This window comes from Culex pipiens, unplaced genomic scaffold, assembly GCF_016801865.2.
Source record: "Culex pipiens pallens isolate TS unplaced genomic scaffold, TS_CPP_V2 Cpp_Un0208, whole genome shotgun sequence".
Lineage (NCBI taxonomy): Eukaryota > Metazoa > Arthropoda > Insecta > Diptera > Culicidae > Culex > Culex pipiens.
Genome location: NW_026293025.1, coordinates 1 through 13,027, shown reverse-complemented (window position 1 = coordinate 13,027; position 13,027 = coordinate 1). Strand labels below are relative to the sequence as shown.

At 50.9% G+C, this 13,027-nt stretch overlaps 1 protein-coding gene across 1 annotated transcript; it reads left to right on the top strand.

Moving 5' to 3' along the window:
• Window positions 1-547: 547 nt before the first annotated feature.
• On the top strand, window positions 548-3,943 carry LOC120426678 (uncharacterized protein K02A2.6-like). The gene has a single exon (XM_052711590.1). It carries the CDS (start codon window positions 548-550, stop codon window positions 3,941-3,943), a length of 3,396 nt encoding a protein of 1,131 aa, XP_052567550.1.
• The last annotated feature ends 9,084 nt before the right edge of the window (window positions 3,944-13,027 follow it).

Below are 13,027 nucleotides of genomic sequence, written 5' to 3'. Positions count from 1 at the left end.
GGGGGACCCCTTCAATCAAATTTTCCGTGATCATATTCGTATTCCTGAGACAATTTCATAAAAGAAACAGGTTTGAAAAATTTTAAGTTTTGTCCATTTAGACCCTCTTAAAAAATAAAATTAGAAAAACTCTTCGAATCACATTTTTTGAAAATAAGTTCGGCTTCATCCATAAAGTACGTCACGCTAAAATCAGCCAAAATTTACCCCCCCCCCCTTCCCCCCTTTGTCACGCTTTTCCTGCTATGGCAACACTGTCCATAGCGAGACGCCGCACCAACACACTCAACGTTGTGCGGTTGGCACACCTTGCGAGGTGACAGCTTTGTCTAAAGCGAGCAACGGAAATAGCAAAACCACGTTTGTAATCGCTCTTACTTAAAAGTTAGTTTCTAGACTTAAATAAAGTTTCTAATGTTAGTCGTAATTCGCGTACATTATTTGCGAAAGACATAACATTGTTTGGCGACGAGGAGTAGTTTCGGTTCGAAGTAGTTTCGCGTCGGTTTTCGGGTTTTCGCGTTCGAGCGGGGTTCCTAACCTCAAAATGCCTCCGAAGGTGACGCCGAAAAAGGACGGGCCGCAGCAGCAGCCGGATCTCACGGCGATTCTGGCGCAGCTCACCGCCTACTTGGAGAACCAGTCCAAGACACAGGAGGCTCTCCTTGAGCAGCTCTCCAAGCCGAAGGACAGCGAGTTCCTGATGGAAGCACTTTCCAACACCATCCCGGAATTTGTGTACGACCCCCAAGGCGGACTGGTTTTCGACAAGTGGTACTCCCGGCACGAGGAGGCCTTCAACAAGGGCGGGGAGAAGCTGGAGGAAGCGGACAAAGTGCGGCTGCTCGTGCGAAAGCTGTCCTCGGTGGATCACGACCGCTACGTGAACTACATCCTACCGGAGAACCCACCGGACAGATCGTTCCAGGACACGGTGGACACGCTGAAGGAGATGTTCGGGCACCAAACGTCCGTGTTCTTCCGGCGCTACCAGTGTCTGCAGACGACCAAGCGGAATGCGGAGGATTTCGTCACGTACGCCAGTACCGTCAACCGAGCGTGCGAGGATTTCAACATCCGGACGATTACCTCCGACCAGTTCAAGTGCCTGGTGTTTGTCGCTGGTCTGCAGTCGGAGCGGTACAAGGACATCCGGACCCGGTTGCTGGCGAAAATGGAAGGCGAGACGGCGGAGCACCCGATGACTCTCAAGAAGCTGTTATTGGAGTGCCAGCATTTGGACAACCTCAAACACGACACTGCTGTTATTGAGGGTCCGAAGCCGGCCGTCAAAGCGGTCCAGCAGGATCGCAGCGGCTTTCGCGAGTCGGGCAAACCGGAACGGAAGTTCGACAACAGGAATCCGGCCAAGGCAACCCCACGACGTCCGTGCTGGCAGTGCGGGCAGATGCACTTTGTTGCAGACTGCTCGTACACGAAACACACCTGCAAGACGTGCGGCAAAGTGGGACACAAGGAAGGATACTGTGCTTGCTGCTCCAAACCCTCCGGTTCCGGAGAAGGTGCATCACACACAGCACCCGGAGGCGGCAAGAAGAAGCACAAAAAGAAGCGGGCCGACGGCGGGGGACACTCAAACGGAGTGTACGCTGTCAACAAGGAAGGTGTCGTCGGACGGCGCAAGTTCGTGGAAGTTCTGATCAACAACGAACCGATCGAACTCCAGCTCGACTGCGGATCGGACTACACCATCATCTCGACGGATTCACTTCCCCTGCTCGGCAACCCAGAAACCATTCCGACGGAACTGCGGGTGGCCACAGCCTCAGGCAAACCCCTTCCGCTGGAATTGGAGTTCGAGTGTGACGTCACGTTCCGCGGGACCACCAAGCGTTCCGTGTGCTACGTCACTCCTGTGCGCGGTTTCAAGGTTCTTGGGAGCGACCTGATGGAAGCTTTCGGGCTGTACGACATTCCGATCAACGACTTCTGCAAGCAACTCACAACTGCGGAGGACTCGTTGGCGTGTGGTGCCGCGCTGAAGGCGAAATTTCCGGCGGTGTTCCAGGAAGGACTCGGACGGTGCACGAAAACGAAGATCCAGCTGTTCCTGATCGACGGGGCGAAGCCGGTCTTCAAGCCTAAGCGGCCAGTGCCGTTCCACTCGCAGCGGCTGGTCGAGAAGGAGCTCAACCGATTGCAGAACATGGGAGTGCTGGAGCCGGTCGACTACTCGGACTGGGCGGCACCCATCGTGGCAGTTCGGAAGGCGCAGCGCGACGCAGACGGAGATCCGGTGGTCCGCATTTGCGCGGATTACTCGACCGGGTTGAACGCTGTGCTGGAGGCGAACAAGTACCCTCTCCCTACCCCCGACGACATCTTCGCAAAGCTGGCTGGCAGCAAGTTCTTCAGCGTGATTGACCTGTCGGACGCTTATCTGCAGATGGAGGTAGAGGAGGAGTCGCAGAAGCTGTTGACTATGAACACACACAAGGGGCTGTTCAAGGTCAAGCGTCTGCCACCGGGAGTGAAACCCGCTCCTGGAGCCTTCCAGAAGGTCGTTGACAACATGCTCGCCGGCCAGGAAGGAGCGGCGTCGTTCCTCGACGACGTGCTGGTGTTCGGCCGAACGCGCGCTGAGCACGACCGGAACTTGGAGCAAACGCTGCAGCGGATCCAAGATTTCGGTTTCCGGCTCAAGATCGAGAAGTGCAAGTTCTACATGACGGAGGTGAAGTACCTGGGCCACATCATCAACCAAAACGGAATCCGCACCGACCCGGGGAAAGTGTCTGCCATCTCGCAGATGCCACCGCCGAAGAACCTCACCGAGCTGCGTTCGTTCTTGGGCGCGGTCAACTACTACGCGAAGTTCATCAAGGAGATGCACCAGCTGCGTAGGCCACTCGATCTGCTGCTGAAGAAGGACGCAAAGTGGGCCTGGTCGGACGACTGCCAACGATCGTTCGAGCGCTTCAAGGAGCTGCTCAAGTCTGACCTGATGCTGACCCACTACAACCCGACGCTGGACATTATCGTGGCCGCTGACGCTTCGCAAACCGGAATCGGCGCCACAATCCGACATCGTTTCCCTGACGGTTCGGAGAAGATAATCCAGCACGCCTCAAGATCGTTGACACCGGCGGAGCAAGCGTACGGGCAGATCGACAAGGAAGCTCTGGCGCTCGTCTACGCTGTCACGAAGTTTCACCGGATGCTGCTGGGACGACGGTTCGTTCTGGAGACAGACCACCAGCCTCTGCTCCGCATCTTCGGGTCGCACAAGGGAATCCCGACACACACGTCCAACCGACTGCAACGACTGGGACTCGTTCTGCTGTGCTACAACTTTGGCATCGACTACGTCTCCACGGCGAACTTCGGGTACGCGGATGTACTCTCCAGACTCATCGATTCGGCGGCCAAGCCGGAGGAGGAGTACGTTATCGCCGCTCTGTATCTGGAGGACGACATGTCGGCGGTCTTGGAAGACTCCGTTGGCAACACACCTGTCACTTCCAAGATGATCGCCGCTGCTACCGCCCGGGACAAGGTGCTCAAGAAAGTGGTCCAGTACTTGGAAGGTGAGTGGCCGGCCAGCGCAAGCGAAATCGACAACCTGGACGTGAAGGCGTTCTACCACCGGAAGGAGAGCCTAGCGCTGACTCAGGGCTGCATTCTTTTCGGCCAACGAGTGGTGGTGCCGGAAACCTACCGAAAGCGGATCCTGCAACGCCTGCACCACGGTCACCCGGGCATGGTCCGGATGAAGAGTCTGGCTCGGAGTTTCGTCTACTGGCCGCACATCGACAAGCAGGTGGAGGACACGGTGAAGCAGTGCGCGGACTGTGCTGCAGCTGCAAAATCTCCCCCACACTCTCCACCAGAAGCTTGGCCAACACCAGCGGGACCATGGCAACGCATTCACATTGATTACGCGGGCCCGATCGATGGTCTCTACTTTCTCGCGATGGCCTGAGATCTATCCGACGACGACCACGACCGCTAGAGCCACGATCCAGTTTCTTCGAAGCACGTTCGCACGCCTTGGCCTACCGATGGTGCTCGTGTCGGACAACGCGGCTCAGTTCACTTGCGACGAGTTTGAGTCCTACTGCAAAGCGAACGGAATCACCCACATCCTCACCGCGCCCTACCATCCGCAATCGAACGGGCAAGCGGAACGCTTTGTGGACACCGTCAAGCGAGGAATGAAGAAAATCAACAAGGGAGAGCCACTGCAGGAGACACTCGACGTGTTTCTGGCAACGTACAGGTCGACGCCGAGCGGAACAACCGAGCAGAAGTCACCAAGTGAACTTTTTGGGAGATTAGCCAGAGACCGAACTACTTCAGTTGAGTGTTTGCAATAGAATGAATTTTATTTTAGACTGTCGTCCCATTACACCTCCGACTCCCCTATTCGTAGTCTACTGTGATCTGATCTTCGTCGTCTTCCATTACTCCTCCTCGACGTGATCCGGTAGTAGACCGATTTCTTCACGCAGCATCTTGATCCGCAGGTTCTGCAACGGCTTCGTAAGAATATCTGCCAACATCTTCTCAGTCGGGCAGTACTGCAGATCGATCATCTTCTTCTCTTTCAGGTCGCGAACGTAGAAGTATCGAGTTTCGATGTGCTTCGTCCGCTTCTCGATCTTGTTGCCGTCCACGAGCTTGATGCAGCTTTGATTGTCCTCGTAGACCGGCACTGCTCGGTTGATCTTGATCCCGAACTCGCCCAGCAGCATCTGTATCCAGATCAGCTCCTTGCATCCTTCAGTCAGCGCCACCAGTTCAGCTTCCGTTGATGACAGCGCTACACAGCTCTGCTTCCGGGAGCCCCAGCTGACGAGTCTGCCGCCAAAACGCACCAGATAACCAGAGTTGGATTTTCTGTCTCGGTGGTCGCCTGCCCAGTCCGCATCCACGTACATCTCCAGTCCTGCACCGGTAGATCCCAAGTGCAGTTTGTGATCGCTCGTCCCCTTCAGGTAGCGTAGCACTCGCTTTGCCTCTTGCCAATCCAGCTGCGTCGGACGACTCGACTTCTGAGCAAGAATCGATGTGCTAACGGCAATGTCTGGTCGGGTGTGAACAGCTACGTACAGCAGACCTCCGATCAAGCTCAAATAATCGGTGTTGTTGGGTAGCTGATCGTTCTCCTCCTTCTGCTGTAGGTAGGCTGGATCCAAGGGAATCTTCGATTTCTTGGCATCCTCCAGACCGAATCGACTTGCCATCTTGTCGATGTACTTCTGCTGGTTCAACTTGAATCCATCGGCCGCTCGCTCAACTTCCATTCCCAGGAAATGCTTCAGATCTCCGAGGTTCGTAACGGTGAAGTGCTGTTGCAGGCCGTTGAATATAGCTTCAAACTCCTCCTCAGTCTCGGCAGCGATCACCATGTCGTCCACGTAGATGATGATATACGCTGTCGACCTTCCGGTCTTCCGAACGTAGAGGCACGGATCAGCCTTCGCCTGGCTGAAGCCCAGTTGCTTGAAAACTGCGTCGATCTTGTGGTTCCACACTCGAGCGGATTGTTTGAGCCCGTACAGACTCTTCTTCAATCGACACACAGTATTGACGTCTCCGGTTGTGTATCCTGCAGGCTGCTTCATGTAGATGGTCTCCTCCAACTTGCCATGAAGGTACGCTGTCTTGACGTCCACGTGCTTTGCCACCATCTTCCGACGGCTAGCGATTGTCAGCAGGATCCGGAACGTTTCTTGTCTGGCCACAGGTGCGAAAACTTCGTCGAAGTCCACGCCAAACTTCTGGGTGAAGCCCTGCGCCACGAGCCTGGCCTTGTGCCGCACGATGTTGCCCTTCTCGTCCTCCTTGGTCTTGAACAGCCATTTACATCCGATCGCCTTGCGATCCGGAGGCAGCTGGACCAGCTCCCACGTGCCGTTCTCCATGAGTGATCGGTACTCATCGTCCATCGCGTCCTTCCACAGCTTCGCATCGCCACGTTTCATCGCCTCTGCCGGTGTAACGGGATCTCGACCCTTCGTGGGCTGACGTCTGGCTGCAAGTCCAACTAGTGTATCGTCCGAGTTCTCGTCTCCACTTGTTTCCGAGTCCGAAACGATCTCGTCATATCCAGAGTTGGCTGTGAATGATGGAAGGGACAGGCCTTTGCTCGACAGAATAAAATCTTTGAACTTGCCTGGAAGACTGCGCTCCCGACCGCTGCGCAACAACGCCGGTGACCCAGGCGGATGTAATGGTCGCGAGGGGAGCGCAATAGGTGTCACGTCACAGCTGGGACCTGCCAGGGGCTCGGCGTCCTCTACTTCAACTTCAACTTCAGCGTTGTCGTTTTCGAGTTCAGCTGTGACTTCAGGCTCTTGTGGGACATCATCAACGACTGGTTCAGCTTCTTCCAGCTGCACCGGCGGCTCGTCTTCTTCCTGCACACACGGGATGGGTTCTTCAAAATCCAGACGAATCACCATCGGTTGCTTTGCAGAGACAGGAGCGCTTGCCGGGACTCCTCCTTCACGGAGAAAAGTTACGTCTCGTCGCTTGATCAACTTCTTCGCTTTCGGATCCCACAGGCGGTAGGCCTTGATATCCTCCTCGAAACCTGTCAGAATACACTCGTGGGCTTTGGCGTCCCACTTCTTCCGCTTCTGTTTCGGGATGTGCACCATGACTGGAGTTCCGAACACACGGATGTGTGCCAGATTTTGTTTACGTCCAGTCCACACCTCTTCCGGTGTCTTGTCGTGGCCTTTGGTTGGAGATCGATTCGCCAGATACACGGCTGTGCCCGTTGCCTCCGCCCAGAAAGTCTTTGGTAGGTTGGCGTCAAACAGCATGCACCGCGCACGCTCGACAATGGTCCGGTTCCCGCGTTCAGCAAGCCCGTTCTGCTCCGGCGTGTAGTCCACCGTCGTTTGATGGCGTATTCCCAAGCGGCTGAGCAAGACCTGCAACTTCTTGTTGGTGAACTCCTTACCGTTGTCCGTGCGAAGAATCTTCAACTTCCGACCAGTCTGCCTCTCCGCCTTGCAGCGGAAATCCTCGAACGCGTCGTAGACTTCGTCCGCCGACTTTTGCTTCAGAAAGTACACAGCGATCCGCCGCGACTTGTCGTCGATGAAGCTCAGGTAGTACCGCCTACCCCCGAGGGATTGAACCTCCATTGGTCCACAGATGTCGGAGTGAACCAACTCCAGTAGGTCGCTTGCGCGCGAACCGGCCTTGCTAAACGGGAGGCGTGTTTGCTTACCCATAGCGCAAACCTTGCACTTCTCGACAGCAGACTCGTTGTAGTGGATTCCGGAGACTAGACCATTCTTCAAACGTCTCACGCCGTCGAAGTTGAGATGGCCCATCCGCTTGTGCCACAGTTCCAACGATTCCGCAGCAGTCACCGCGAGCGCTTGAGGCTTCGGTGTGGCCTGGTTCAGCCTGAAGATGTCCTTGACCATACTTCCGGTGGCAACGATGGTCCCGGCTGCGTTGATCACCTTCACTCCACCCTTATCAAACGTAACCGTGCTCCCTCTCTTGACGATTTGGCTTACCGAGAGTAGGTTCGTCGATAGGTCCGGAATTACCTGCACGTCGTTGACTTCAATCGGCTTCTCGTCGGGTGAAACCGTGGTCCACAGCTTCATGCTTCCCTTCGCGACGACCTTCATGGCACCTCTGTTCGCAGCAACGACTGTACCACTGTAGTTCTCCAGGTTGTCCAACGTTTCCTTCGACTTCGCAAAGTGGTTGGAAGCCCCTGAATCGAAGTACCAGTGATCGTCCTCGTTGACGGTTGACAGTACGGTACACCAAGCGTCACCGTCCCTCCGATTTGAGTCCTTCGAGCGGCAATCCTTCGCAATGTGTCCGAACTTCTGGCAGCGCCTGCACTTCGGACCCTTGCTGTCGCCGGTTGGTCGTGATGGTCGTTTCTGCTCGGGTCTACGTTCCTGCTTCCTGCTTGAGTAGGCCGCGCCCGCCGATGTCACCGGGAGTTCCTGCAGCAACTTCGTTTTTATCGAATCTCCAGAAATCACCGTTCCAGAATTCTCCAGAGCCATGATCATCGGGCGGTACGATTCCGGCAGTCCCGCCAGCAGCAGTCCACCGACCAATTCCTCCGGAATAACCATTCCGATACCACGCAGCTGGTGCGCGGTTGACATCACCGTGTTCACGAATTCCTCCATGGACGAACAGTCCTCCAAGTGCGTCGAACCGAACTTCCTGATCAGGCCGGTCCGTCGGGTCAGCCCCGCGTCCTCGAACGCGGCTTCGAGCGCTTCCCACGCTTCCTTGGCGGTCTTCGTGTCCTTCACGTGACAAAAATTGTGACGTTCCAGGTGCAGGATGATCTTGCCTCTTGCCTTGCGATCCTTGACGGCATCTACAGCTTCGTAAGTTCCGTCCGCCTTCTTTGCCGGCTTCACAGCGGTCCAAAATTCTTCGACTTCTAGATACGTCTGCATCGCAAACTTCCAGTCGGCCCAATTTTCGCGACCAGCAAGCCGTTCCAAGGCTGGGAAACTTCCGGCTTGACTCATCTTGCTCTGGAACTTTACGTAAACTTCTTGAAAAAATAACTGCTTCTCAAAATTCTTCTAAGTGTTCAGTTTTGAAATCTTCCTGGGCCCATAACCTTTTGGGAGATTAGCCAGAGACCGAACTACTTCAGTTGAGTGTTTGCAATAGAATGAATTTTATTTTAGACTGTCGTCCCATTACACCTCCGACTCCCCTATTCGTAGTCTACTGTGATCTGATCTTCGTCGTCTTCCATTAGAACTGCTGTTTGGACGTCAAATGCGCACCACCCTCGACCTACTGCGACCACCACCAACACCGGTTGCTGAGATGAAGACAACTGCTGAGAACGACCAGAGACGAGAATTTGCACCTGGCGACTTGGTGTATGCGAAGGTGCACAAGCGGAACGACTGGTACTGGGAGGCAGGAAAGGTCATCGAAAGGCTCGGCTCGGTGAACTACAACGTGTGGTTGGACGGCCAACGTTCGGGGCTGATCCGGTCGCATATCAACCAGCTTCGTCCACGGCACGAGTCAGCGGATTCGCCAGCGCGGGGTCGCGCTGTTAACCTTCCGCTGGACATTCTCCTGGGCGAGTTTGGGTTCGCTCAACCAACAACCGAGGACGTCACGCAAGCAGCTGTGGTGGAACCGGAAGGCGCGAACCAACCAGGAATCACCGAGCAACCTGGCAACAACGATGGACCGGAACCAGCTGTGATCCAACGGCCGATCCGGCGGGCTTCGACGGGAAGTATTCCGCTGAGTTGCGTTCCCGTGCCGACGACGACGATCACCAGGAGTGGACGCGAGGTTCGGCTGCCGCCGAGGTTCGATCACTACGTGATGTCTTAAAGAGGGAGATGCTATGGCAACACTGTCCATAGCGAGACGCCGCACCAACACACTCAACGTTGTGCGGTTGGCACACCTTGCGAGGTGACAGCTTTGTCTAAAGCGAGCAACGGAAATAGCAAAACCACGTTTGTAATCGCTCTTACTTAAAAGTTAGTTTTTAGACTTAAATAAAGTTTCTAATGTTAGTCGTAATTCGCGTACGTTATTTGCGAAAGACATAACATTTCCTATACTTACAACACGCAATGTCACACTTGCTGTTTTCAACATATAGCCACCAAAAATTTGGTTTCAGCAAAATATTTGCAGTTTTCCAATTTAAAAAAATAGTGACCATGAGTGACAATTTTTTAATTCAAGACTAATATTTTAAATGGCCAAACATGGCATATTACGCCCTTTTAAATTTATAGTCATTATTATTTTTTTTTTCAAAATATTTTTTTTCGAATACTTCGGAAAATTTCACGAATGTTACATTGAAAATCGGACAATTAGTTGCGGAGATATCGACATTAGAAAATGGTGGGTTTTTTGGGTGGGGCTTAGAAAACTTCAATTTTCGTGTTTTTTTAAGCCGCTGTACCTCAGCAACCAGTGCAGTTTGACAGCCTGCCCAGAGAGTGGAGTGCGCCCTAAAGGCAACGTTCGCGTGCCTCGAGTTGTTTGACGGATGGAGGTGGAAGAGACCTCCGAGACGGATGATTTTCAACTCATCCCTGGAAATCGGAAGCGGAAGAAGTCACCGGAGCTGTCATCGAAGCAAGAAAAGTGGAGCAGCATCTGCTCAACAATAACAAGTTCAGCCCGCTAGCGGATAACAAAAACAACAACAATGCCAGCCCAGCAGGAGGAGGGGACGCTCCGGCGGTTCCACCACCCGGCCAGTCGGCAGGTAAACAAAAGCAACCACCTTTGGTGGTGAAGAACACCACGGATTTTTACAAGCTCGTGGCGATAGTGGAAAGTTGTAAATTTGACTTTGACCCGATTTATAAACTAACCCGATTTGGAACCAAGGTGACCTGCTTCTCTGTCAAAGATTTTGACAAGTTGCAAGAGCTACTCAAGAAGAAGAAAGTGGAATTCTACACCCACGATCGGCGGAGCGAACGAAATCATCGGGTGGTTCTTCGTGGTTTTCCTGATGAACTGAAACCGGACGAGGTCAAGTACCTTCTGAAGAGGGATCTCAAGCTGGACGCGCTGGAGGTGCATATCATCAAGCGGAAGGAAAAGTCCACCGTGGACGAAACTCCGTACATTGTGGTCTTCCCCAAGGGAAGAAGCAGAGTCCAGCAGTTTCGGCGTTCATGCCGGCGGAGTTCCCTCCGCTGCCGGGCGCAGTTCCGGATGGAAAATCGAAGAATCGCCCTCGACCCGCAGGAAGCAGCCAAGGTGGCTCACGAGACGGTGGAGCCACGGAGGAGGAAACCGGGGAGGTGCTCTACAGTTCTGCTGAGCTGTGGGATATTTTCTCCTAATACATCGGCAGGTGCAAGACCTGCAAGACCCGCTTGGACCAAGTAACCCTCGTCAGTTACACGATCTCCAAGTATGGATGGTAAGGAGTTTTATTATTATTAATATTATTATTATTATTATTATTATATATTAGATTTTAAACTGATCCTCGGTCCTAACTTGGTCGTAGCACCTAAAAGGACCTAATAAAAATAAGTTATGAATAAAAAAAATACCTCAGCAACCAGAGGTTCAATCTTCAATGTCTCTTAAACAATTTTATAGCAAATTTTCTGAACTTTAAAAAAAAAATTTAAGAAATGGTCATTCATGGTCACTATTTTTTCAAATCGGAAAACTGCAAATATTTCGCTGAAATCAAACTTTTGGTGGCTATAACTTGAAAACAGAGCCCTTTATCAAAAAATTGTAAAGTACTTCAATTTTACATTAAAACATTGCGTCATATTTGTTTATGCATGAAATTTCGATTTTTTTTCCAAAAATCACTATTTTTGTCAAAAACTCGTAACTTGGCAGCAAATTTTTGACCATGTTTCTCTATGGCTCATAAGTCCAATAAAACATATAAAATAAACAATAAAACAAAAAATCTCGAAAATCTCGGAAATTGAGTTTTTTTGAAAAAATGAAAATCTGCATTTTTTTCCCTTGTACCTATTTTTTTCTCAGTAGTCCTTAACGATTCCTACAACTTTGCCAAAGACACCAAATTGATCAGAAAATTCACTCAAAAGTTACAGCTGTTTGAATATTTACGTACCATTTTTGTATGGATAGTAGCCAAAATTGTATGGAGACTTGTATGGGTGAACCAATAACACAAATCGCTTCTTTGTTCATGAAAAGTGTGGACGCAACCGATCGCTCCCATTTTTTTGGGAGTTGTTTATGGATTTAAAAGAAACCGAAAAACATGTTCTAAAAAATCAATAATTCTATTGGACATGCGTTAGGAGTTTCAGTGTTAATCAATTTATTTGTAAAAAAGTCGATAGAAACTTGCTTGCTCACTTCCTATTATCTATTTATCACACGATTTCAAATTAAAACGCTTTCTTGAATTGAACGTCAACAACATCAGAGGCACGATGGAGTTGGGTGCTATTCCCCTAAATCCAAAAAGTTAGTAAGTCACTTTTTACTTAACGAAATTTTACATACCTCTGCCTATCTTTGACCAAAATTAATACCAGAGCACCAAAACCAGTGCTGAAAAGGACTTCTTTTCAGCATTGCTTTTTTTTTTGCAGTAAAAAGAAGGCCGTTTCGTTTCTCCCGAAGGACAGGAAAAGATGACATTTTCACAGCAGAATTGCTTTTTCATAGAATAATCTATGTTTTGCATTGTTTAGAATATTTTTTTCGTTATTTTTATTCGGTCGTCTTGGTTCTTCCAGCTTTGATTTTAGGGATGTTTTAAAGATAACTAGCAATCTAATAAATTTGGTTCAGAGACTTTTTATTGAAGGTCAAATATTGGGCAAACATGTAATTAAGAGTCACTCAAGACATTTTTATAAGAAATTTGATGGATATCAATTTCAATCCATCTTTTTCAGTGACTTAAAAAAAATATCCTGTAAAAAAAAAGATGCACTAAATTGAAGATGAAACATTTCGATGGACCAAGCAAAATGTCGGGAAAGAGCCCTTCTTTCATGATGCCAAATATCTGACTTGCCGATTTTTCAAACTCACGCCGTCCACTTCTGCTGATATGGCAAATGACAAGCTGACGGATCGCGTGTATCGCGATGTTTTTGGAGTACGCAGCAGCAACTTCCATAAAGCAAACGAGCAAAGGGAACCGACAAAAAATGCCGAAACAATTTCCATATTCATACGAGCAGCATAAAATTAAAACTAAACGAAGCGGAAAACAAAATTTTCCTGCGTGTGCTGCCGCAAAACGTCGTTGTTGCGTGTACGATCATCGGCGCTTCTGTTGATTTTGATGGCACGTGTGAGGACGACGACGCAGGGAGGACGCGAGCATTGTTGACCTGCTGAAATGATACATCACGCGTCTCGACGCTTTCAAAACAATTGCAGGAAATTGTTTTGACTGCATCATCCAGCCGTGATGGCTGAAATGGCCGCCGGCTGCTAACTGGGTGAAGGGGGGAAAGTAAACATGCATACTAATTTTGGTAAACAATGAAAATGCTGAACTTAAATAGTGAGATATCGATAACGGGGT